This window comes from Salmo trutta, chromosome 5, assembly GCF_901001165.1.
Source record: "Salmo trutta chromosome 5, fSalTru1.1, whole genome shotgun sequence".
NCBI lineage: Eukaryota > Metazoa > Chordata > Actinopteri > Salmoniformes > Salmonidae > Salmo > Salmo trutta.
The window spans coordinates 2,583,454-2,611,022 of record NC_042961.1 but is presented as its reverse complement, the minus strand read 5'-3'; the positions used below and the strand labels follow the sequence as shown (position 1 = coordinate 2,611,022).

Sequence of the window (27,569 nt, the reverse complement as noted above, 5' to 3'; positions counted from 1 at the left end):
CAAGCAGAAGCACAGTGGCCAGGAACAATTCAGTAAGTACATTGAAACTAAGAGACGAACCAGGGTCAGAGGGGAGGCCCTCCGGTGGTCAACGCAAATAGCAGACAATGAAAGCGCGTACAATATTCGATGATTACATTTCTCTAAGACAAGCAATAGGCTACATGTCCACCACCAAGTCAAATCAAATTGTATTTGTCACAGGCGCCGAATACAAGTGTATTCTTACAGTGAAATGCGTAAGTACAAGCCCTTAACCAACAATGCAGTTAGAAGAAAAATAAGTGTTAAAGAATTTACTAAATTAAAAAAATAAGAAAATAGAAAAATAACAAATAATTAAAGAGCAACAATAAAATAACAGTAACGAGGCTATATACAGGGGGTACCGGTACAGAGTCAATGTGCGGGGGCACAGGCTAGTTGAGGTAATTGAGGTAAAATGTACATTACCAGTCAAAAGTTTGGGCACACCTGCTCATTCAGGGGTTTTTCTTTATTTTTTACTATTTTCTTGTAGAATAATAGTGAAGACATCAGAACAATGAAATAACACATATGGAATCATGTAGTAACCAAAAAGTGTTAAACAAATCAAAGTTGAATTTAGATTCTTCAAAGTAGCAACCCTTTGCCTAATGACAGCTTTGCACACTCTTGGCATTCTCTTAACCAGCTTCACCTGAAATGCTTTTCCAACAGTCTTGAAGGAGTTCCCACATATGCTGAGCACTTGTTGGCTGCTTTTCCTTCACTTTGAGTGTGCAAAGCTGTCATCAAGGCAAAGGGTGGCTATTTGAAGAATCTCAAATGTAAAATATATTTTGATTTGTTTAACACTTTTTTGGTTACTACATGATTCCATATGTGCTAAACAGTTTTAGCTAAACAGTTGGGGCTCAAAACAGGTGCCCTGAATGATGGGTCTCCACTGATTTGTTCTATATCGCTATCTGTTCTATGTTCTATATTTCTATCTGTTTTTTATCTGTTCTATATCTCTTCTATATCTCTATCTCTTCTACATCTGTTTTATATCTGTTCTATATCTCTATCTGTTGTATAGCTGTCCTATATCTATATCTGTTCTCTATCTGTCCTATATCTCTATCTGTTTCATATCTATATATGTTCTATATCTGTTCTTTATCTCTATTCTCTATTTGTTCTATATCTTTATCTGTTCTATATCTCTATCTGTCCTATATCTCTATCTGTTTTATATCTGTTCTATATCTCTATCTGTTCTATATCTCTATCTGTTCTATATCTGTATATGTTCTATATCTATATCTGTTCTTTATCTCTATTTGTTCTATATCTTTATCTGTTCTATATATGTTCTATATCTCTATCTGTTTTATATCTGTTCTATATTTCTATCTGTTCTATATCTATATCTGTTCTTTATCTCTATCTGTTTTATATATATTCTATATATATATCTGTTCTACATCTCTATCAGTTCTACATCTATATTTGTTCTTTATCTCTATCTGTTTTATAAAAAAAAGTCCACAGACCCACTCCAAAAGGCTTTCGGAGCCATCATCGACTCAGTGGGTCTTGTCCAACATGTCTCTAGACCTACTCACTGCCACAGTCATACTCTGGACCAAGTTTGTCCCGTGGAATAAATGTTGTGGATCTCAATGTTTTTCCTCATAATCCTGGACTATCAGACCACCATTTTATTACGTTTGCAATCGCAACAAATAATCTGCTCAGACCACAACCAAGGATCATCAAAAGTCGTGGTATAAATACTCGGACAACCCAAAGATTCCTAGATGCTCCTCCAGACTCCCTCCACCTACCCGAGGACGTCAGAGTACAAACAGCAGTTAACCACCTAACTGAGGAACTCAATTTAACCTTTCACAATACTCTAGATGCAGTCGCACCCCTAAAAACAAAAAACTTTTGTCATAAGAAACTAGCTCCCTGGTATACAGAAAATACCTGAGCTCTGGATCAAGCTTCCAGAAAATTGGAACGGAAATGGCGCCACACCAACCTCGAAGTCTTCGGACTAGCTTGGAAAGCCAGTACCGTGCAGTATCGAAGAGCCCTCACTGCTGCTCGATCATCCTATTTTTCCAACTTAATTGAGGAAAATAAGAACAATCCAACATTTCTTTTTCATTCTGTCGCAAAGCTAACTAAAAAGCAGCATTCCCCAAGAGAGGATGGCTTTCACTTCAGCAGTAATGAATTCATAAAGTTCTTTGACGAAAAGATCATGATCATTAGAAAGCAAATTACGGACTCCTCTTTAAATCTGTGTATTCCTCCAATGCTCAGTTGTCCTGAGTCTGCACAACTCTGCCAGGACCTAGGATCAAGGGAGACACTCAAGTGTTTTAGTACTATATCTCTTGACACAATGATGAAAATAATCATGGCCTCTAAACCTTCAAGCTGCATACTGCACCCTATTCCAACTAAACTACTGAAAGAGCTGCTTTCTGTGCTTGGCCCTCCTATGTTGAACATAATAAACGGCTCTCTATCCACCGGATGTGTACAAAACTCACTAAAAGTGGCAGGAATAAAGCCTCTCTTGAAAAGCCAAACCTTGACACAGAAAATATAAAAAAACTATCGGCCTATATCGAATCTCCCACTTCTCTCCACAAAAAAATTAAAAAGCTGTTGCTTCCTGAAGACAAACAATGTATACGAAACGCTTCAGTCTGGTTTTAGACCACATCATAGTACTGTGACTGCACTTGTGAAGGTGGAAAATTACCTTTTAATGGCGTCAGACCGGGGCTCTGCATCTGTCCTTGTGCTCCTAGACCTTAGTGCTGCTTTTGATACCATTGATCACCACCAAAAATCAGAAACTTTCTGTCCAGAAATGGTGCAGAAAAATATATCCATGCTTTTGTCACTTCTAGGTTAGACTACTGCAATGCTCTACTTTCCGGCTACCCGGATAAAGCACTAAACAAACTTCAGTCAAGGTTTTACTGCTAACCTACAAAGCGTTACATGGGCTTACTCCTACCTATCTTTCTGATTTGGTCCTGCCGTACATACCTACACGTACGCTACGGTCACAAGACGCAGGCCTCCTTACTGTCCCTAGAATTTCTAAGCAAACAGCTGGAGGCAGGGCTTTCTCCTATAGAGCTCCATTTTTATGGAATGGTTTGCCTACCCATGTGAGAGACGCAGACTCAGTCTCAACCTTTAAGTCTTTATTGAAGACTCATCTCTTCAGGAGGTCCTATGATTGAGTGTAGTCTGGCCCAGGAGTTTGAAGGTGAACGGAAAGGCACTGGAGCAACGAACCGCTCTTGCTATCTTTGCCTGGCCGGTTCCCCTCTCTCCACTGGGATTCTCTGCCTCCTATTTTTCCAACTTAATTGAACGGGGTAGGTAGACCATTCCATAAAAATGGAGCTCTATAGGAGAAAGCCCTGCCTCCAGCTGTTTGCTTAGAAATTCTAGGGACAGTAAGGAGGCCTGCGCCCTATTACAGGGGCTGAGTCACTGGCTTACTGGTGCTCTTCCATGCCGTCCTTAGGAGAGGTGCGTCACTTGAGTGGGTTGAGTCACTGATGTGATCTTCCTGTCCGGGCTGGCGCCCCCCCCTTGGTTTGTGCTGTGGCGGAGATCTTTGTGGACTATACTCGGCCTTGTCTCAGGATAGTAAGTTGGTGGTTAGAGATATCCCTCTAGTGGTGTAGGGGCTGTGCTTTGGAAAAGTGGGTGGGGTTATATCCTGCCTGTTTGGCCCTGTCCGGGGGTATCGTCGGATGGGGCCACAGTGTCTCCCGACCCCTCCTGTCTCAGCCTCCAGTATTTATGCTGCAGTAGTTTATGTGTCGGGGGGCTAGGGTCAGTTATATCTGGAGTATTTCTCCTGTCTTATCCGGTGTCCTGTATGAATTTTAAGTATGCTCTCTCTAATTCTCTCTTTCTTTCTTTCTTTCTTTCTTTCTTTCTTTCTTTCTTTCTTTCTTTCTTTCTTTCTTTCTTTCTTTCTCTCTCTCTCTCTCTCTCTCTCTCTCTCGGAGGACCTGAGCCCTAGGACCATGCCTCAGGACTACCTGGCCTGATGACTCCTTGCTGTCCCCAGTCCACCTGGCCGTGCTGCTGCTCCAGTTTATTATTATTTGACCCTGCTAGTCATCTATGAACATTTGAAAATCTTGGCCATGTTCTGTTATAATCTCCACCCGGCACAGCCAGAAGAGGACCGGCCACCCCTCATAACTGTCTGTTCCCAAGCTCTGTTCCATGCTTCGGGATTTATGTTTGTCTAATGTCCTTGTTTACCCGTGTGCTAACGCTGTTCCTGTCGTGTTCTATGTCCGTCCCTGATTAAATGTTTGACTCCCCGTACCTGCTTCTGCTGTCCGGCGTCACTCCTTACAACATCTATATCTGTTCTTTATCTCTATGTGTTTTATATCTGTTCTATGTCTATATCTGTTCTATATCTTTTCTATATCTCTATCTGTTCTATATCTCTATCTGTTCTATATCTGTTCTAAATCTATATCTGTATCTGTTCTATATCTGTTTTTTATCTCTGTTTGTTCTTTATCTCTATCTGTTTTATATCTGTTCTATGTCTATATCTGTTCTATATCTCTATCAGTTCTATATCTGTTCCAAATCTATGTCTGTTCTATATCTCTATCTGTTCTATATCTGTTCTTTATCTCTATCTGTTCAATATCTCTATCTGTTCTATATCTCTCTGTTCTATATCTCTCTGTTCTATATCTCTCTGTTCTATATCTCTATCTGTTCAATATCTCTATCAGTTCAATATCTCTATCTGTTCTCTATCTCTGTTCTATATCTCTATCTGTTCTACATCTATAAATGTTCTATATCTCTATCTGTTCTATATCTGTTCTTTATCTCTATCTGTTTTATATCTGTTATAAATATATATCTGTTATATATCTCTATCAGATCTACATCTCTGTCTGTTCTATATCTCTATCTGTTCTATTTCTGTATCTGTTCTATATCTCTGTTTTATATCTGTTCTATATCGATTTCTCTTCTATATCTCTATCTGTTCTATATCTCTATCTGTTCTCTATCTGTTCTATATCTCTATCTTTTTTATATCTGTTCTATATCTCTGTCTGTTCTCTGTCTCTATCTGTTTTATATCTATATCTATCTGTTCTATATCTCTATCTGTTCAATATCTGTTCTATATCTCTATCTTTTTTATATCTGTTCTATATCTCTGTTCTCTGTCTCTATCTGTTTTATATCTCTATCTCTATCTGTTCTATATCTCTGTCTGTTAAATATCTCTATCTATTCTATATCCTACCTGTGTATATCTCTATCTGTTCTATATCTATATCTGTTCTGTATCTCTATCTAATCAATATCCTACCTGTGTTTTATCGCTATCTGTTCTATCTCTATCTGTTCTATATCTATATATGTTCTACATCTATAAATGTTCTATATCTCTATCTTTTCTATATCTATATCTGTTCTTTATCTCTATCTGTTTTATATCTGTTATAAATCTATATCTGTTATATATCTCTATCAGTTCTACATCTCTGTCTGTTCTATATCTCTATCTGTTCTATTTCTGTATCTGTTATATATCTCTATCTGTTTTATATCTGTTCTATATCTATTTCTGTTCTATATCTCTATCTGTTCTATATCTCTATCTGTTCTATATCTGTTCTATATGTCTATCTTTTTTATATCTGTTCTATATCTCTGTCTGTTCTCTGTCTCTACCTGTGTATATCTCTATCTGTTCTATATCTATATCTGTTCTATATCTCTATCTAATCAAATCCTACCTGTGTTTTATCGCTATCTGTTCTATCTCTATCTGTTCTATATCTATATCTGTCCTATAGCTCTATCTAATTTATATCCTACCGGTGTATATCTCTCTGTTCTATATCTCTATCTAATCTATATACTACCTGTGTATTTCTCTATCTGTTCTATATCTCTATCTGTTCTATATCTCTATCTAATCCATATCCTACCTGTGTATATATCTATCTGTTCTATATCTTACCTGTGTAAATCTCTATCTGTTCTTTAGCCTACCTGTGTATATCTCTATCTGTTCTATATCTCTATCTGTTCTATATCCTACCTGTGTATATATCTATCTGTTCTATATCTCTATCTGTTCTATATCCTACCTGTGTATATCTCTATCTGTTCTAATCCTACCTGTGTATATATCTATCTGTTCTATATCTCTATCTGTTCTATATCTCTATCTAATCTATATGCTACCTGTGCATTTCTCTATCTGTTCTATATCTCTATCTAATCCATATCCTACCTGTGTATATCTCTATCTGTTCTACATCCTACCTGTGTATATATCTATCTGTTCTATATTCTACCTGTGTAAATCTCTATCTGTTCTATATCCTACCTGTGTATATATCTATCTGTTCTATATCTCTATCTGTTCTATATGCTACCTGTGTAAATCTCTAACTGTTCTATGTGGTTGTTGTGATCTATGCCATGTTTTCTGTAAATGTTGATGGTTTTATGTCTTTGACATAGTGCTCTTGAATGCTGGACACATTTCCTGTAAAAGGCCTAATAAATGAACTGAACTGATTATGGGGCATGATCACTGAGCCAAACATCTGTAGTAGGCTGAGATACCTCTCAATTGGCTTTGCAACATTAAACAAGGCACAAAGAGACTTGTAGCTCTTGTGGTCCATTTTAGCTAAGTTGGTAGAGCATAGCGCTTGTAACACCAGGGTAGTGGGTTTGATTCCCGGGACCACCCATATATAATATGTATGCAGTATGACTGTAAGTCTCTTTGGATAAAAGCGTCTGCTAAATGGCATATATTATTATATTATACAGTGCCTTCAGAACGTATTCACACCTCTTGACTTTTTCAAAATGTTGTGTTACACGGTGGGATTAAAATGGATTGAATGTCATTTTTTGTCAACGATCTACACAAAACACTCTGTAATGTCATAGTGGAAGAACAATGAACATTTGTTAAAAATGTATAAAAAAAAAAAACAACTCTAATATTCAATTTTTCTGGGTAAGTCGCTAAAAGATTTGCACATTATTCTTTAGCTTTTCAAGCTGATTTAAGTCAAAACTGTAACTAGACCACTCAGGAACATTCAATGTCATCTCCAGTGTTGTCACGTCCTGACCAGTAAAGGGGTTATTTGTTATTGTAGTTTGGTCAGGACGTGGCAGGGGGTATTTGTTTTATGTGGTTCGGGCTGGTGGTGTTAGTAGTAGTTTGTTTGATTTATTATTCCGGGTTTTGGGCACTATTCTATGTTAATGTATTTCTATGTTCAGTCTAGTCATTTGTATTTCTATGTTTAGTTAATTGGGGGTTGGACTCTCAATTGGAGGCAGGTGTTTTCTCGTTGCCTCTGATTGAGGGTCCTATAAATAGGTATGTGTTTGTGTTAGTATTTTGTGGGAGATTGTTCTTGTTTAGCTGTGTGTGTGTGTGTGTGTGTGTGTGTGTGTGTGTGTGTGTGTGTGTGTGTGTGTGTGTGTGTGTGTGTGTGTGTGTGTGTGTGTGTGTGTGTGTGTGTGTGTGTGTGTGTGTGTGTGTGTGTGTGTGTGTGTGTGTGTGTGTGTGTGTGTGTGTGTGTGTGTGTGTGTGTGAGAGAGAGCGACCGACCGACCGACCGACTGGGGGCACACGGGTAGTTTGGCTGGGCCAAGGGTGAGCTCTAAGCCAGCTCCCCGTGCTTATTATGGGGAACGTATGGAGTGGAGAGTGCCGAGGTATGCGGAAGTGCGCACGATTTCGCCCATGCGCACGCACAGTACGGTGCGAGTGATCCCAGCCCCTCGCAAGTGCCGTGCTAGAGTGGGCATCCAGCCTGGTAGGAGGATGCCTGCGCAGCGCATCTGGCCACCAGTGCGCCTCCTAGGTCCAGGCTACCCTACGCCTGCTCTACGCACGGCAACCATCAGGCCCCTGCACAGCCCAGTTCGCCCTGTGCCAGCACTCCGCTTGTGCAGGGCTACTAGTTCCATCCAGCCAGGACGGGTTGTGCAGGAGGTGCGATCGAGACCGCCAGTGCACCTCCACGGCCCGGTATATCCAATACCAGCACCACGCACCAGGCCTCCAGTGCGTCAGCCCAGTCCAATTCAGCCTGTTCCCGCTCCTCGCACTAGCCTTAAAGTGGGTGTCTCCAGTCTGGTAGCTCCACTACCAGCCCCACGCATTAGGCTTCCAGTGCGTCAGCCCAGTCCCAGTCCAGAGTGTCCGGCAACAGTCCCTCGTCCAGAGTGTCCGGCAACAGTCCCTCGTCCAGAGTGTCCGGCAACAGTCCCTCGTCCAGAGTGTCCGGCAACAGTCCCTCGTCCAGAGTGTCCGGCAACAGTGTCTAGTCCGGCACAGAGTGAGACGGCCTACAGTCCGGCACAGAGTGAGACGGCCTACAGTCCGGCACCGAGTGAGACGGCCTACAGTCCAGAGCTCATAGAGTTCAGTATAGGGTCTACAGTGACATGTGTCAGGTCGAGGTATTTGGGAGGAGTGGACTGGTCAGGGGGTGGTCTTAGGCCCCAGCCTAAGCCACCTCCACTGTAGAAGGTTTTGGGGAGGGAGGGGTGTATGCACGAGTGCCGTCGGTGACGGCAGCCACCCTCCCTTCCCTCCCTTTAGTTTAGGGGATTTATTTTTGTTTTGGGGTGATTTTTGGTTATTTGTGTGAGGTGCATCCGGGGTCTGCACCTTTGGGGGGGGGGGGTACTGTCACGTCTTGACCAGTAATAGGGGTTATTTGTTATTGTAGTGTGGTCAGGATGTGGCAGGGGGTATTTGTTTTATGTGGTTCGGGCTGGTGGTGTTAGTAGTAGGGTGTTTAATTTATTATTCTGGGTTTTGGGCACTGTTCTATGTTAATGTATTTCTATGTTCAGTCTAGTCATTTGTATTTCTATGTTTAGTTAAATGGGAGTTGGACTCTCAATTGGAGACAGGTGTTTTCTCGTTGCCTCTGATTGAGGGTCCTATAAATAGGTATGTGTTTGTGTTAGTATTTTGTGGGAGATTGTTCTTGTTTAGCTGTGTGTGCCTGACAAGACTGTTATCGTCGTGTTTTTTGTATACGTGTGTTTATTTTGGTTTTCCTTCTTTGTCCGTTAATAAAAGAAAATGAGTGTACATTTTCCCGCTGCGTCTTGGTCTCAACCCTACGACAACTGTGACAAGTGTAGATTTGGCCTTGTTTTTTAGGTTATTGTCCTGCTGAAAGGTGAATTTGTATCCCAGTGTCTGTAGGAAAATAAACTGAACCAAAGTTTTCTCTAGGATTTTTGTCTGTGCTTAGCTCTATTTCGTTTCTTTTTATCCTAAAAAAACTCCCCAGTCCTTGCCGATGACGAGCATACCCATAACATGATGCAGCCACCACAATGCTTGAAAATATGAAGAGTGGTACTCAGTGATGTGTTGGATTTGCCCCAAACATGGCACTTTGTATTCAGGACATAAAGTACATTTCTTTGCCACATTTTTTGCAATGTTGCCTTATTGCAAACAGGATGCATGTTTTGGAATATTTTTATTCCAGTTTTCTCCGTTTTCTCCAATCACAGCCATTAAACTCTGTAACTGTTTTAATGTCACCATTGGCCTAATAGTGAAATCCCTGAGCGGTTTCCTTCCTCTCCGGCAAGTGAATTAGCAAGGACGCCTGTATTTTTGTAGTGACTGGGTGTCTTGATACACCATGCAAAGAGTAATTAATATATTCACCATGCTCATATTCAATTTCTGCTTTTAAAAATGTTTACCCATCTACCAATAGGTGCCCTTCTTTGTGAGGCATTGGAAAACCTCCCTGATCTTTGTGGTTGAATCTGTGTTTGAAATTCCCTGCTCGACTGAGGAACCTTATAGATAATTTTATGTGTGGGGTACAGAGATGAGGTAGTCATTCAAAAATCATGTTAAACACTGTTATTGTACACGGAGTGAGTCCATGGAACTTACACTACATATTTTCATCCAAGCCTCATTGGGGCTCATAACACCATCTATACTCTAGTCTAGACAGACAGGTTGCCTTCCACAATGTACCAATGTTCCAGCATAGGTCTGGGATTTCCAAGACTTACCTATATGCCCACCGAAACATGTATTTCTGACATATTTGACATGGGTACACCTCTAACCTCATCTCCAGTCTGATTCTGGTATACCAACAGACTAGGCTGCTATTCAGACAATCAGCAAACACCAGCAAATCATCTCTGTTGGGTGAAACACACATTTATATTTAATGGTAAAAGACAGAGACAAGTAAAAGAGACAGCTGTGTTACAAAGATAGACATCATCATTGCACAGGAAACATAGTTATTCCTGTTGGTCAAAATACCACAAAACAAAATGGAGGACATACTTTCTAGCCTGCATGCCAGATCTGTTTGTGCTACCATGTCATGCCACTCATTGCCATGCCAAACAGATTGTCTTGACAATTATAGCAATGGAGTTGGCAAGAGCACAACCAGAGCTGGACCAGGCTACATACTTTAGGCTGGAAGAAAAATAGTTCCACATCAGAGAAAGGCGTTAGGAACAGATTTGGCAACTAGAAATTCAGAGAAAATACCTAAATCGTATTTGAAATATACAAATGATACAAAATGTTAACGCAATTAGAATAAATAGAAATACCTTCATATAGCTTATTCAAGTACATATCTGTGATTGTTCCAGATTATTTCAACATATTCTCACGAATACTTTCAATTCAGTCAGCTTCAGGGTGAAAAAAAGATTTACAAGCATTATAAAAGTAAAGGGTTGTTCGATTGAAAGATGATCATGTTAAATAAAGAATATTCAAACGTAATGCTCCTTCTCACAACCAGTTTCTGTTTTCCAAAAAAGACATAATTCACTGTCAAACTATGAAGAGCCACAGTATTCCAATGACAGATTGGCAACCTTTTCACATTTTTAAGGACATGTTTAGAGTTTAGAGAATTCCCAAAGATCCTTACAAATCAGGGTGCATACAATTTTGTATAAAACAGTTAATAACATATAATTGTCCTTGCTAAAAACTGCTTCAACATACGATTAGAAGTGGAATTGGAACAGAGTTGGTACATTAGTGAGTTAGTACAACATAATTTCCCCCGTAAATCAGAGTAAATCATTTCTAGCAAACAGCAATAGTGATTCATTACAAAGAAATAAGAAATCAATTTGACCAGATAAACTAGGCCACATTGGCCCATATAGGAACAAATTAAATGAAAACGCTGTACTTTCACGTGCTTGCTCCATTCTCATGACAGAACTCAAAACATTGAGCCAAGCCACCACTAGGTGGCAGCAGAACCACTACACCACGCCACCACTATGCCACGCCACGCCACCACTAGGTGGCAGCAGAACCACTACGCCATGCCACCACGAGGTGGCAGCAGAACCACTACGCCACCACTAGGTGGCAGCAGAACAACTATGCCATGCCACCACTAGGTGGCAGCAGAACCACTACTCCACGCCACCACGAGGTGGCAGCAGAACCACTACACCACGCCACCACTAGGTGGCAGCAGAACCACTACGCCACGCCACCACTAGGTGGCAGCAGAACCACTACGCCACCACTAGGTGGCAGCAGAACAACTATGCCATGCCACTGCTGTAATATGATCATTATTTTGTACATTTTTACACGTTAGTCATTTGTAAAACATACACGTATCCCATAGATGTATCTAGCAACAGGAAAAGGCTGCTCTAACAACTTTGGCAGTTTCCTTCATGTCCTTTATCAATGCCCATGTGTCGTCCCAAATGGCTATTCCTTACAAAGTACAATGCTTTTAATCAGAGCCCTATGGGGCAAAATGTAGTGCACTATATAGGGAACAGAGTGCCGGGCTCAGGTTAAAAGAAGTGCACTATATAGGGAACAGGGTACCATTTGTAACACAGCCCGTCTGACCATCCTTCCTCTCAATTCAAAAAGAAAAAGTTCCAAAGAACATATGGTTTGGTTTCTTCAGTAAATGAAACCCATAGTAGCAAGGGTCTGGGACATCACTGATGGAGGCAACATCTATTCTCACAACAATAGAAGGATAGGACAGCCCTTGTTGGCCTCAGTCTGCACTTTAACAGTTTAGTAAATGGACTGTGCTCACCACCATCTTTCCATGCATTGCCCAAGAGGTAAATCTTACTGTAACTCCCATTTAAGGCAAATGTCCACTTAGTCACGCATTGATGTCAATGTGAGACAAAGTGAAAATAAAACTTAAGTAGAAGTTAGGATTTGCCCTAATTGAACCTGCACTATATCAACACAGATCCTTATGGTCCTAAATCCAATATTAGATACAGGCACCATAGCAGGCCATTGGGTCAGTAGGTTCTAGTACATAAACAGAAGGTCAACTGTGGCTCTTCCTCAATATTTACCCAAAATATTTTAGAGACTTTTGTCATTCGAGGGGTTAATGTTTCACGTTCTGGGTTGACTATCGACAGAAAACAAACAAAAAACTCCAGGTCAGTTAGTGAATGATTCTCCTTCCTATCTGCCTTGTGAGGTCACAGCCACGTCACGGTTAGGAGAGATTCCCTTTTTTAGATTCTATGTCTAACAGACCACTCTCACAAAACCAGAAAGCAGCCTGGATTCAATTTGAGCAAGATTCATTCTAAAGGGCGAGGCTAACCTTCTTGTGGCTTTTAAATACACTTTTACAATACTCCAAATAGGAAGTACTACAATATAAAACAAACATGACGTCACCTCACGAGAACTTTATCTAGGGCACTTTTTTCCTAGAAGTGAAATGACTCATGAACTGTTTTAAGAGGTATGGTGAAGGTGGTCAGAGTTGATTCAGAGTCGATTCACAGTCGATTCAGTTGACTCGGTCGTGTGTCAGGAGTAGCAGCGGCAGCATCGTAACCTTAGAAACCAGAGGAGGCTGGTGAGGGGAGGACGGCTAATAATAATGTCTGGAATTGAGTGAATGTAATCACATCAAACACAAAGAAAACCATATATTTGATGTGTTTTGATATCATTCCATTCATTTCGTTCCAGGCCTTGCTATGAGCCCGTCCTCCGAACTGAAGTGCCACCAGCCACCACTGATTGTAACCATAGAGACGGAATTCACAGTTGTTTTACAGTTCACAGGACAGACTCAATGGCTTCCGCGGTCTCCCTGGGGGATTGGTCGCCCGCTGAACCCAGGGTTTGGTGCGTGACGAGCGGGGAGGTCTCCTCGTCAGCCTGGGCGTTGGCTACCGCTTCCACCAGGACCTCCGCTAGCTCCTCCCCCAGGTGCTGTTGTTTCTTCATCTCCTGTTGGTTGATGTGGTGGAGGATCCCCGCCCCCAGGGCGTCTCCCTCCACGTTCACTACGGTGGTGGTGCGGTCCCTGCAAACACACACGCACATAAGTACATGTACATACGCACACATTCACATGTACACACCCAAACACACACAATTTATTAGGATACTTTTTGTCAGAAGCTAAGCAGTAAATCAAGTCTGCTAAGATGAATCAGGAGCCCTCTTTAACTGTTAGCATACATCTAATGTAACATAACCCTAGTTGATAAGAATCAGGAGCTCTCTTTAACTGTTAGCATACATCTAATGTAACATAACCACAGTTGATAAGATGAATCAGGAGCTCTCTTTAACTGTTAGCATACATCTAATGTAACATAACCCTAGTTGATAAGAATCAGGAGCTCTCTTTAACTGTTAGCATACATCTAATGTAACATAACCACAGTTGATAAGATGAATCAGGAGCTCTCTTTAACTGTTAGCATTCATCTAATGTAACATAACCACAGTTGATAAGATGAATCAGGAGCTCTCTTTAACTGTTAGCATACATCTAATGTAACATAACCCTAGTTGATAAGATGAATCAGGAGCTCTCTTTAACTGTTAGCATTCATCTAATGTAACATAACCCTAGTTGATAAGATGAATCAGGAGCTCTCTTTAACTGTTAGCATTCATCTAATGTAACATAACCCTAGTTGATAAGATGAATCAGGAGCTCTCTTTAACTGTTAGCATTCATCTAATGTAACATAACCCTAGTTGATAAGATGAATCAGGAGCTCTCTTTAACTGTTAGCATTCATCTAATGTAACATAACCCTAGTTGATAAGATGAATCAGGAGCTCTCTTTAACTGTTAGCATACATCTAATGTAACATAACCACAGTTGCTATGCAGAACACATCTATTTCTGTACAGGTCTACTGTACACATCTACTGTACAGGTCTACTGTCTACTGTACAGGTCTACTGTACAGGTCTACTGTCTACTGTACAGGTCTACTGTCTACTGTACAGGTCTACTGTCTACTGTCTACTGTACAGGTCTACTGTCTACTGTACAGGTCTACTATCTACTGTACAGGTCTACTGTACAGGTCTACTATCTACTGTCTACTGTACAGGTCTACTGTCTACTGTCTACTGTACAGGTCTACTGTCTACTGTACAGGTCTACTATCTACTGTACAGGTCTACTGTATGTTACTGGAATGAACGTCTGATATTTTGATATAGCAGCTGGCCAAAATGAGTGAGTACATTAAGAGTGTGTCTATGCCTGTGTGTTTGTGTCCGTGTGTGTGTGTGTGTGTTTGTGTCCGTGTGTGTTTGTACGTGTGTGCGCATGTCCATGCATATGTACATAAATTTGTCTGTCCATGTGTGCTTGTCTGCGTGTGTGTGTCTGTCCGTGTGTGTGTGTGCTTGTCTGTGTATGTGTGCGTGCTTGTCTGTGTGTGTGTGCTTGTCTGTGTACGTGTGTGTGTGTGTATGCTTGTCTGTGTGTGCGTGTGTGTGTGTGTCTGTGTGTGCGTGTGTTTATGTCTGTCCGTGTGTGTGTCCTTGCTGTATTGGTTCTCTATACTGTACATGTGTTACTTACACGATCCAGTCGACGGCCAGCATGAGTGACAGGTCGTTGGTGGGCAGGCCGATAGCCTCCAGGATGATGGCGATGGTGATGATACCCCCGGCTGGGATGCCTGCTGCGCCCACACTGGATGCTGTGGCTGTCACACTGTGGGAACAGAGCCACTGCATGTCATACATTGTCAGAGCATCAGACATAGGGTTGAAAAATTCCACTAACTTTCCCAAATTTCCCAGGTTGTAGTAATCTGGATTTCTTGTTTATTCCCTCCTGATTCCCGGGAATCTTCCAACTTGAATTTCTGAAAAACCTGGGAACCTGGGAATTTTGCAAACCCCCTACCCACCATTCCTTCTGTCCCCACCCACCCTTCCTTCTGACCCCACCCACCCTTCCTTCTGTCGCCACCCACCATTCCTTCTGACCCCACCCACCCTTCCTTCTGACCCCACCCACCCTTCCTTCTGTCGCCACCCACCCTTCCTTCTGTCGCCACCCACCATTCCTTCTGACCCCACCCACCATCCCTTCTGACCCCACCCACCATCCCTTCTGACCCCACCCACCCTTCCTTCTGTCGCCACCCACCATTCCTTCTGACCCCACCCACCCTTCCTTCTGTCGCCACCCACCATCCCTTCTGACCCCACCCACCATCCCTTCTGACCCCACCCACCATCCCTTCTGACCCCACCCACCATTCCTTCTGACCCCACCCACCATTCCTTCTGACCCCACCCACCATCCCTTCTGACCCCACCCACCATTCCTTCTGACCCCACCCCACTCACAGGATGGTGAAGATCTGACCGGCGTTGAGCTCTATGTTGTTGAGCTGAGCGATGAAGACAGCCGCGACGCACTGGAAGATGGCCGCCCCGTCCATGTTGACGGTGGCTCCGATGGGAAGGATGAAACGACTGATCCGCTTGTCCACTCCGTTGTTCTCCTCTACACACTTTATCATGGAGGGCAGGGTCGCCGAGCTGAGGAGAGAGAGGGGAGGGAGGAACCAGTCAGATACACTGGTTAAATTACAGCATATTCATCTGGAACATTTTACAGTACTTTACTAGCAACTTCAGTTCCTCTGCTTTGACAATATCTACATGAGTATTCTGCAAGTGAAGATGTATTGAATAGCAAGAGAAGGAAGGGGAGAGAGGGAGAGAAATAGAGAGAGAATGAGAGCGAGAGATAGCCACCTGAAAAACATAGTGTAACTTAAACCAAAACCCTTCCATACAGAGAGAGGGTAAAGACCACAGAACTAGAATGAATAGAAGTCAGAGGTTACCATCCCTTCTACTCATTCTATTTCTATGGTAAAGACCCTCCAGGAATGTCCTGGATCCCCATGGATTAGATAGAGAGGTGGTGGGGTCCAGAGTCTAAAGATTGAGGTTGGAACAACTCAGCCAAAGGTTTAGGTTACTTACAGCAGGCTACTTACAGCAGAAGATACTTGGAGACAATGTTTGTGTCCCAAATGGCACTACTTTTGACCAGAGCCCAGGTGTATGTTCAGGCTCTAGTCAAAAGTAGTGCACTATAGAGGGAATAGGGTGGGGTGTAGCCTTGGAGACAAAGCCTGCTAGCAATGCACTGCTAATGGACTGGTTTCATAGAGGTGGAGGGATTTACTGGGTAATCAGGTCACACTGGGTTCACAGAAGTGGAGGGATTTACTGGGTAATCAGGTCACACTGGGTTCACAGAAGTGGAGGGATTTACTGGGTAATCAGGTCACACTGGGTTCACAGAAGTGGAGGGATTTACTGGGTAATCAGGTCACACTGGTTTGTTAATGTTTATACATTGATTCGCTGCTTTGTATGTTTGAGCTGATCTGAATCTTATGCAAAAAGCTCTTAAACGATGCCGAATGATAATTATCTTCCTGACACTGGTCAAAGACCCAAACAAGATGACTTTGAATACAGCCAAAGGGAACATGATAAAATCATTGTATGGAGAGCTCCAGGACAAGTTCTCTACAGAAATAAAGGAACTTAAAAACAACCAAGACAAAAAAGACAAGGCCGAGGATAAAGTCTACTTCTGGAGAAACCCTGACAATAGTTCCTGCTCCTCCTCTCCATGACAGACGCAGGAGGGATGCTGCTTCCTTCTCTCCACCCCCGTCTGACCAACACTACAACCAGCGCCTCATCTGCTTCCTTCTATCCACCCCCGTCTGACCAACACTACAACCAGCGCCTCATCTGCTTCCTTCTATCCACCCCGTCTGACCAACACTACAACCAGCGCCTCATCTGCTTCCTTCTATCCACCCCGTCTGACCAACACTACAACCAGCGCCTCATCTGCTTCCTTCTATCCACCCCCGTCTGACCAACACTACAACCAGCGCCTCATCTGCTTCCTTCTATCCACCCCCGTCTGACCAACGCTCTACAACCAGCGCCTCATCTGCTTCCTTCTATCCACCCCCGTCTGACCAACACTACAACCAGCACCTCATCTGCTTCCTTCTATCCACCCCCGTCTGACCAACGCTCTACAACCAGCACCTCATCTGCTTCCTTCTATCCACCCCCGTCTGACCAACACTACAACCAGCGCCTCATCTGCTTCCTTCTATCCACCCCCGTCTGACCAACACTACAACCAGCGCCTCATCTGCTTCCTTCTATCCACCCCCGTCTGACCAACGCTACAACCAGCGCCTCATCTGCTTCCTTCTATCCACCCCCGTCTGACCAACGCTCTACAACCAGCACCTCATCTGCTTCCTTCTATCCACCCCCGTCTGACCAACACTACAACCAGCGCCTCATCTGCTTCCTTCTATCCACCCCCGTCTGACCAACACTACAACCAGCACCTCATCTGCTTCCTTCTATCCACCCCCGTCTGACCAACGCTCTACAACCAGCGCCTCATCTGCTTCCTTCTATCCACCCCCGTCTGACCAACACTACAACCAGCGCCTCATCTGCTTCCTTCTATCCACCCCCGTCTGACCAACGCTCTACAACCAGCGCCTCATCTGCTTCCTTCTATCCACCCCGTCTGACCAACACTACAACCAGCACCTCATCTGCTTCCTTCTATCCACCCCCGTCTGACCAACACTACAACCAGCACCTCATCTGCTTCCTTCTATCCACCCCCGTCTGACCAACGCTCTACAACCAGCACCTCATCTGCTTCCTTCTATCCACCCCCGTCTGACCAACACTACAACCAGCGCCTCATCTGCTTCCTTCTATCCACCCCCGTCTGACCAACACTACAACCAGCGCCTCATCTGCTTCCTTCTATCCACCCCCGTCTGACCAACGCTACAACCAGCGCCTCATCTGCTTCCTTCTATCCACCCCCGTCTGACCAACACTACAACCAGCGCCTCATCTGCTTCCTTCTATCCACCCCCGTCTGACCAACACTACAACCAGCACCTCATCTGCTTCCTTCTATCCACCCCCGTCTGACCAACGCTCTACAACCAGCGCCTCATCTGCTTCCTTCTATCCACCCCCGTCTGACCAACACTACAACCAGCGCCTCATCTGCTTCCTTCTATCCACCCCCGTCTGACCAACGCTCTACAACCAGCGCCTCATCTGCTTCCTTCTATCCACCCCGTCTGACCAACACTACAACCAGCACCTCATCTGCTTCCTTCTATCCACCCCCGTCTGACCAACATTACAACCAGCACCTCATCTGCTTCCTTCTATCCACCCCCGTCTGACCAACACTACAACCAGCACCTCATCTGCTTCCTTCTATCCACCCCCGTCTGACCAACACTACAACCAGCGCCTCATCTGCTTCCTTCTATCCACCCCCGTCTGACCAACACTACAACCAGCGCCTCATCTGCTTCCTTCTATCCACCCCGTCTGACCAACACTACAACCAGCGCCTCATCTGCTTCCTTCTATCCACCCCCGTCTGACCAACACTACAACCAGCGCCTCATCTGCTTCCTTCTATCCACCCCCGTCTGACCAACGCTCTACAACCAGCACCTCATCTGCTTCCTTCTATCCACCCCCGTCTGACCAACACTACAACCAGCACCTCATCTGCTTCCTTCTATCCACCCCCGTCTGACCAACACTACAACCAGCGCCTCATCTGCTTCCTTCTATCCACCCCCGTCTGACCAACACTACAACCAGCACCTCATCTGCTTCCTTCTATCCACCCCCGTCTGACCAACACTACAACCAGCGCCTCATCTGCTTCCTTCTATCCACCCCCGTCTGACCAACACTACAACCAGCGCCTCATCTGCTTCCTTCTATCCACCCCCGTCTGACCAACACTACAACCAGAGCCTCATCTGCTTCCTTCTATCCACCCCCGTCTGACCAACGCTCTACAACCAGAGCCTCATCTGCTTCCTTCTATCCACCCCCGTCTGACCAACACTACAACCAGCGCCTCATCTGCTTCCTTCTATCCACCCCCGTCTGACCAACACTACAACCAGCACCTCATCTGCTTCCTTCTATCCACCCCGTCTGACCAACACTACAACCAGCGCCTCATCTGCTTCCTTCTATCCACCCCCGTCTGACCAACACTACAACCAGCGCCTCATCTGCTTCCTTCTATCCACCCCCGTCTGACCAACACTACAACCAGCACCTCATCTGCTTCCTTCTATCCACCCCCGTCTGACCAACACCAACGTCAGTCCTTACCCTCCCTGCTGATAAGGGTGGGTCTGTTGTACAATCTGATACATCAGTCCTTACCCTCCCTGCTCATAAGGGTGGGTCGGTTGTACGATACGTCAGTCCTTACCCTCCCTGCTCATAAGGGTGAGTCGGTGGTACAATCCGATACGTCAGTCCTTACCCTCCCTGCTGATAAGGGTGAGTCGGTGGTACAATCCGATACGTCAGTCCTTACCCTCCCTGCTCATAAGGGTGAGTCGGTGGTACAATCCGATACGTCAGTCCTTACCCTCCCTGCTGATAAGGGTGAGTCGGTGGTACAATCCGATACGTCAGTCCTTACCCTCCCTGCTGATAAGGGTGGGTCGGTGGTACTCATGGATAGGACTGTTTATGTAAATGAGTGTCATAGACAACTGTTTGACACCTTTTACAAGAAACTCAGAAGTGACCCCACTGCCCCATTTGACCAGCAGTATGATCTCTATTATTGAATGTCTTGATCCTCTCCCTGACGACTTTTGACTTTTGATGCTGAGTCATTATACACAAATATTCCACACAAGGGCGGTATTGAAGCTATGGGACATTTTCTTCTGCATCGGGACTCTAATGAACTACCTTCCAGTGCTGCATTATAACACTGGCTGAAATAGTACTCACACACAACTACTTCATGTTCCTAAGTGATTTCTTTATTCAGACGAAGGGTACTGCTATGGGATCCCCCATGGTTCCTAACTGTGCTAATTTGTATGTGGGCTACATGGAGAAACAGGCCATTTTCAATCCTCTCAAAAAAAATGTTTTCTTGCATAACATCATTATTTGGAAACGGCATATTGATGATATTTTTGTTCTATGGAGGAGTGATGCAAAATATATATTTTTGTTCTATGGAGGGGTGATGCAAAATATATATTTTTGTTCTATGGAGGAGTGATGCAAAATATATATTTTTGTTCTATGGAGGAGTGATGCAAAATATATATTTTTGTTCTATGGAGGGGTGATGCAAAATATATATTTTTGTTCTATGGAGGAGTGATGCAAAATATATATTTTGTTCTATGGAGGGGTGATGCAAAATATATATTTTTGTTCTATGGAGGGGTGATGCAAAATATATATTTTTGTTCTATGGAGGGGTGATGCAAAACAGCTCCAGGCGTTCCATGCTTTTCTTAACTCTTGTTCTGAGCACCTGAGATTCACTATGCAATCTGACGCACGTCAAATCAGTTTCCTTGATCTTTTGATATTTGTGAGGATTATGACCTATGCACAGATCTTTACAGGAAACCAACTGATCACAATAGTTTGTTGAGGGCTGATAGCTGTCACACGCTTCCCTTGAAACACCGTTATAACCAATTCTGTTGAATCAAAAGAACCTGCAAAAAACTATCAGATTTGGACAGAAATATGGCTGAGACGCAAAGAAAATTCAAGGAGAGGGGGTACAAAAATGGTCAGATTAATACTGCCATTGAGAAAATTCAAAACAAACCGAGACATGATCTTTTTCAAGGACAGTCTCTCAAAAAAAAGCATTCTTGCATTCTAACTACCTGCTATTCAAAGTGCTCTGAACAAATTAAGGGAATCGTTCTCAAACATTGGCACATTCTAAGCTCCGATGACAGTATCAGTAATGTGTTTTCGGAGCCTCCCTTGGTCGTATTCTCGCGGGGCAGAAATCTCAGAGATCAATTGGTAAACTCTGATTTTACCACCCCAAGATATCCCTACACAACATCTATTTGCACCCCTACTGGATGGAAACTACAAGTGTAATGGCTGTGCTCAATGCAATGGCACTTATAAATGTAGATCCTTCAAACACACCCAAACAGGGAAGCAGATCCCAATCAAAGGTGTTATCACGTGCTCTCCCTAGGAGAGGGGGTGACCTCGACAATTTATTGTTAAAACAAGAGGCTGCCTGGATCTTTAACTTAAAGACTCTTGCTCCCTTCGGTCTCAACGTAGACTTTGATCTGAAGCCATTCTTGTGATTATTGTAAATGTTGTAGGCCTATGTAGCCAAATTGTATCTATGATTGTATGCTATCCATTCATGTTTTTGATATGTTATTTCTATATCTGAGAATTAACCAATGATATCCTTTGACATTATATAAACGAGTCACCCTGCAGTGTTTGTCATTATACCCTGATGAAGACAGCTTGTCTGTCCAAACGTTTTTCAAGTGTTCTACTCCGCTAACCAGCACCTCGCCTAAATTGGTGTGCGTTTCTTTCGCCTCTAGATTATTATATTGTCACGTCTTCCCTAGACAGGTAGGCGGAGGAATACCTAGTACCTGGACAGGCAGAGGGATAGTACCCGGACAGGCAGAGGGATAGTACCCGGACAGGCAGAGGGATAGTACCCGGACAGGCAGAGGGATAGTACCCGGACAGGCAGAGGGATAGTACCCGGACAGGCAGAGGGATAGTACCCAGACAGGCAGAGGGATAGTACCCAGACAGGCAGAGGGATAGTACCCGGACAGGCAGAGGGATAGTACCCGGACAGGCAGAGGGATAGCACCCGGACAGGCAGAGGGATAGTACCCGGACAGGCAGAGGGATAGTACCCGGACAGGCAGAGGGATAGTACCCGGACAGGCAGAGGGATAGTACCTGGACAGGCAGAGGGATAGTACCCGGACAGGCAGAGGGATAGTACCCGGACAGGCAGAGGGATAGTACTGGTGGAGGGATAGCACCCAGACAGGCAGAGGGATAGTACCTGGACAGGCAGAGGGATAGTACCCGGACAGGCAGAGGGATAGTACCCGGACAGGCAGAGGGATAGTACTGGTGGAGGGATAGTACCTAGACTGGTGGAGGGATAGTACCCGGACAGGCAGAGGGATAGTACCCGGACAGGCAGAGGGATAGTACCCGGACAGGCAGAGGGATAGTACCCGGACAGGCAGAGGGATAGCACCCGGACAGGCAGAGGGATAGTACCCGGACAGGCAGAGGGATAGTACCCGGACAGGCAGAGGGATAGTACCCGGACAGGCAGAGGGATAGTACCCGGACAGGCAGAGGGATAGTACCTGGACAGGCAGAGGGATAGTACCCGGACAGGCAGAGGGATAGTACTGGTGGAGGGATAGCACCCAGACAGGCAGAGGGATAGTACCTGGACAGGCAGAGGGATAGTACCCGGACAGGCAGAGGGATAGTACCCAGACAGGCAGAGGGATAGTACCTGGACAGGCAGAGGGATAGTACCCGGACAGGCAGAGGGATAGTACTGGTGGAGGGATAGCACCCAGACAGGCAGAGGGATAGTACCTGGACAGGCAGAGGGATAGTACCCGGACAGGCAGAGGGATAGTACCCAGACAGGCAGAGGGATAGTACTGGTGGAGGGATAGTACCTAGACTGGTGGAGGGATAGTACCCGGACAGGCAGAGGGATAGTACCCGGACAGGCAGAGGGATAGTACTGGTGGAGGGATAGTACCTAGACTGGTGGAGGGATAGTACCTGGACTGGTGGAGGGATACAGTAACAGAGGCCTACCTGGAGCAGGTGGCAAAGGCGGTGGTGAAGGGCGTGATGAGGCCGGACAGGAAGCTGAAGGGGTTCTTGCGTGTGAACCCAAAGTAGATGAGAGGCAGGACGACCCCCCCGTGGATGATATGACCCAGGACGGAGGCGAATATGTATTTCCCCAGACTGGTCACCAACAGAACCACATCCTCCATTTCCACGATCTTACTACCCACCAGGAACATGATGCCGAACGGGACGTACCTGAGGTAGGAGAAATATGGAAAGTACCATTTGGTGAGGTGATGACTAACAGAATATTTATTTTTGCTGCAGATTTATATGAAAGGAAAAGCTAAAACATTTATCAGAAATGTTATTAAATGTTTAATTTGATTCAACATAAGTAGACAGCTTCCCAGTCAAAAAGCAGCTTCTCATTTCAGTGTCAAATGCATAGCGTCAGCAGGCTACAACACCTCCTGCAGTTCTTAAGGAATAAACAGTACAGACTTTATCTAGTGAGCCGTCAGAAGCTCCTCTTGTTTTCCCTTGGGAATAGTCTTGGGAACCACGAGAGGCTAATCACATGATCTGGGTTGTTTAAGGTCACTCACCACATGATCCAGGACACCAGTACCATGGTGGCTTCATTGAAAGCGTTGAAGAAGCGTATGAGCTCCTCCCCCTCCTCTCCCAGCTTCCTCAGTGCCACCCCGAACACCATGGCAAAGAGAACCAGGCCCAAGATGTTCATACCATCTGGTTCTGTGCCCACAGGAACCTACATAGAACACATAACACACTTTTGTTTATGTATGGATGTTATTTTAAAAAAGAAAAAAAATCAAAACACAGAACATCATAACACAGAATATCAAAACACCAAATAGAACATAAAACACAGAACATCATAACACAGAATATCAAAACACATAAAATAGAACATAAAACATCAGAACACAGAATATCAAAACCCAGAACATCAGAACATCAGAAAATAGAACATTAGAACATCAGAACATAGCCTTTCATTTTATTTGATTCAGTAGGCTACCATTTAAATAGCCTCCTCAGATGATATTCAGCCCAGAGAAAAGAGCTATGCTCCTATTGACCCCTTCATGGGGGACCCACCACTATTGGCACTGGTCGGAGGAGGGTCTGCCATGTCTGTTCATCAGTACCCCTCATAGACTGGTAATTCTCTGCCAATGAATGAGCCAAACATTTCTATGAGTGTCCCAAATGGTACCCTAATCCCTATAAATCATCATAGAGCCCTGGTTAAAAGTAGTGCACTATATAGAGCCCTGGTTAAAGTAGTGCACTATATAGGTAATAGAGTGCCATTTGGAACGCATGCCCTTGTCAGTCTGGCAGCTGGGTACAAGAGGGTGATTCAGAAAGGAACTGGCCCCAGAAAGGGACTGGCCCTCCAATCCTTGTCACCCCTCCCAGTCCCTGGTTCCCGTCTTCTCTTCCTCTGCGGGCCCTGTGACGGCTGGGCCAAACTACCCAGCTGAGTGATGACATGGCTGGGCGTCCTTCCAGCCTCGCTTGGAGGTCAAGTCAACAAGTCAGAAAAATGGTCACGTTCCAAGCCGACTACAGTGCAGTCGAGCTGCGCACATTAACCCTTGCATGCTGGTGATCTGTGTAGTTTGTTGGTGTTTCGTTTCTTTGGGACATCATCCCCTGTGAAGTGCTGTGCCTGATCAAAACGTTGTCAACAGAGGTGATAGTTGGGAGCATCTGCAGGAACAGGATGCGCAGGCCTTTCTGTTCTTTTTACATCTGTAGGCTTTTAAAATGGTCGACTACTGAATCTTCCTCAGACAGGTGGGTGGGAGCTCATATCATCTGTGCTGACTGGACCAAGATATAAGGATCTTGGAGAATGTGTAAACGGTCGGTGGAGAAGCCAGCTACGACCGGTCCGTTTTGTTTAATGTTTGTGACCTCATGAAAGACAATACAGCCAAATTACCACAACTCTGTTTATACAGGAGCCTCCGCTATGAGGTTTGCATCTAATTATTGTATAAAATGAATGAGTAAAGATGAAACTATTTGTGAAATGATGTAAGGTGATGTTGAACCATTAACGTGAGAGAATTGTATTCCCTTTAAAGTTTAACTAAGTCATTGGCCCGCCCCCATGAGCACAGACATTGATCTGGCGTCATGGGACAGCCCTTTTCTACTGTTCCGAATAAAACCCCACCCGGAGAAATCCTCTTGAGACCATGTGTACCTCGATCACCGAGAGGGCAAAGGTTGGAGTAGAGACCACAAAAACCTCAGTATAAGCTAAGGTTGTAATGGTTGTTGAAACTCTGAAACTATCGATCCCGACAGAATAAGAGCAAATCTTAGATACAAATTACTAGTCTGCAGCTAGAAACTATGTTAACCTGAGATGCGAAGACCGACAACCGCCAAAACATCTATTCTATAAGAACATTTCTCAATGGGACTCTGAAGTGTCCATTGTAACCACAAAAGACTTCTTAGAAGCAGATGGAGAGACGAGCGGATGAACTTTCCAACAGAAAGACGGACGATTCCAACAGAGATCTCTGACAACACACTGAGCGTAAATATATATTGATTGCAATGATTCCCGAATGAGTGAGCGTGCATGTGCAAAGGATTAGCATTTCAATGAATAATTATCAACTGTTTAGTGACTTGTAATTCCCGCCCTTCTCAGTCCACACCCACTTCCCTTTGTCCACCAAGCCGTCATATCGGCTTAGCCCACTAGGGAACCTCCCCTATCATTTCCTTGTAACCATATTTACTGTTTGATTGTTTATGCATGACATATGACATATGACACATGACATAACTCAACAAACACAGGACAGTGACTGACATTGACGTCACAACAGAGTAGCTTGGTCTGATCAGGGTTAAGGATGTGGGTGAATACTGATCCCTGAACGGTTCATCACTGATCACTTTTTAAAGAAAGAACCGTTAAACTTGTATTGAGTCCTTTCTGTTTGTTACCAGGCTCCAGTGATGTTGCTATGTGTGTTGCTATGGAAACGGATGGTCACTTGCGTAGTGTATTGTGACAAGTGTCTTCAACATTGGACAGTGAACCATAGAACAGTGTGTGTGTGTACAGTACGTTGTACAACACGTTGTGCTCCTCTTCTGTGTTTGCTGTCCTCCCACTGGTCTCTCATAGCTGTTTGGGACGTGCCCCCATTAACAGACCCAGGGCTGTTTGGGACGTGCCCCCATTAACAGACCCAGGGCTGTTTGGGACGTGCCCCCATTAACAGACCCAGGGCTGTTTGGGACGTGCCCCCATTAACAGACCCAGGGCTGTTTGGGACGTGCCCCCATTAACAGACCCAGGGCTGTTTGGGACGTGCCCCCATTAACAGACCCAGGGCTGTTTGGGACGTGCCCCCATTAACAGACCCAGGGCTGTTTGGGACGTGCCCCCATTAACAGACCCAGGGCTGTTTGGGACGTGCCCCCATTAACAGACCCAGGGCTGTTCGGGACGTGCCCCCATTAACAGACCCAGGGCTGTTTGGGACGTGCCCCCATTAACAGACCCAGGGCTGTTTGGGACGTGCCCCCATTAACAGACCCAGGGCTGTTTGGGACGTGCCCCCATTAACAGACCCAGGGCTGTTTGGGACGTGCCCCCATTAACAGACCCAGGGCTGTTTGGGACGTGCCCCCATTAACAGACCCAGAATATGCTGACTAGGATCTTCACTCCATTTCCACTTTCTTCCTATCTGTTTCGTTATTTGTCCTGTCCGTGGACCAGCCCCCTCCTGTCCGTGGACCAGCCCCCTCCTGTCCGTGGACCAGATCCCTCCTGTCCGTGGACCAGCCCCCTCCTGTCCGTGGACCAGATCCCTCCTGTCCGTGGACCAGATCCCTCCTGTCCGTGGACCAGCCCCTCCTGTCCGTGGACCAGCCCCCTCCTGTCCGTGGACCAGCCCCCTCCTGTCCGTGGACCAGCCCCCTCCTGTCCGTGGACCAGCCCCCTCCTGTCCGTGGACCAGATCCCTCCTGTCCGTGGACCAGATCCCTCCTGTCCGTGGACCAGCCCCCTCCTGTCCGTGGACCAGCCCCCTCCTGTCCGTGGACCAGCCCCCTCCTGTCCGTGGACCAGATCCCTCCTGTCCGTGGACCAGATCCCTCCTGTCCGTGGACCAGCCCCCTCCTGTCCGTGGACCAGATCCCTCCTGTCCGTGGACCAGCCCCCTCCTGTCCGTGGACCAGCCCCCTCCTGTCCGTGGACCAGCCCCCTCCTGTCCGTGGACCAGCCCCCTCCTGTCCGTGGACCAGCCCCCTCCTGTCCGTGGACCAGCCCCCTCCTGTCCGTGGACCAGATCCCTCCTGTCCGTGGACCAGATCCCTCCTGTCCGTGGACCAGATCCCTCCTGTCCGTGGACCAGCCCCCTCCTGTCC

At 45.2% G+C, this 27,569-nt stretch overlaps 1 protein-coding gene across 1 annotated transcript in view; it reads right to left on the bottom strand.

Moving 5' to 3' along the window:
* Window positions 1–10,255: 10,255 nt before the first annotated feature.
* Window positions 10,256–27,569, bottom strand: part of LOC115193518 (neutral amino acid transporter A) — a 31,378-nt gene continuing 14,064 nt past the window's right edge. Inside the window, exons 4-8 of the mRNA XM_029752215.1 lie at window positions 23,735–23,901; window positions 23,148–23,381; window positions 15,735–15,929; window positions 14,956–15,090; window positions 10,256–13,424 (exon numbers count right to left, since the gene is read on the bottom strand). Of these exons, the coding sequence (XP_029608075.1) occupies window positions 13,175–13,424; window positions 14,956–15,090; window positions 15,735–15,929; window positions 23,148–23,381; window positions 23,735–23,901 (981 nt within the window). The 3' untranslated portion in view covers window positions 10,256–13,174. The remainder of the gene's footprint in view (window positions 13,425–14,955; window positions 15,091–15,734; window positions 15,930–23,147; window positions 23,382–23,734; window positions 23,902–27,569) is intronic.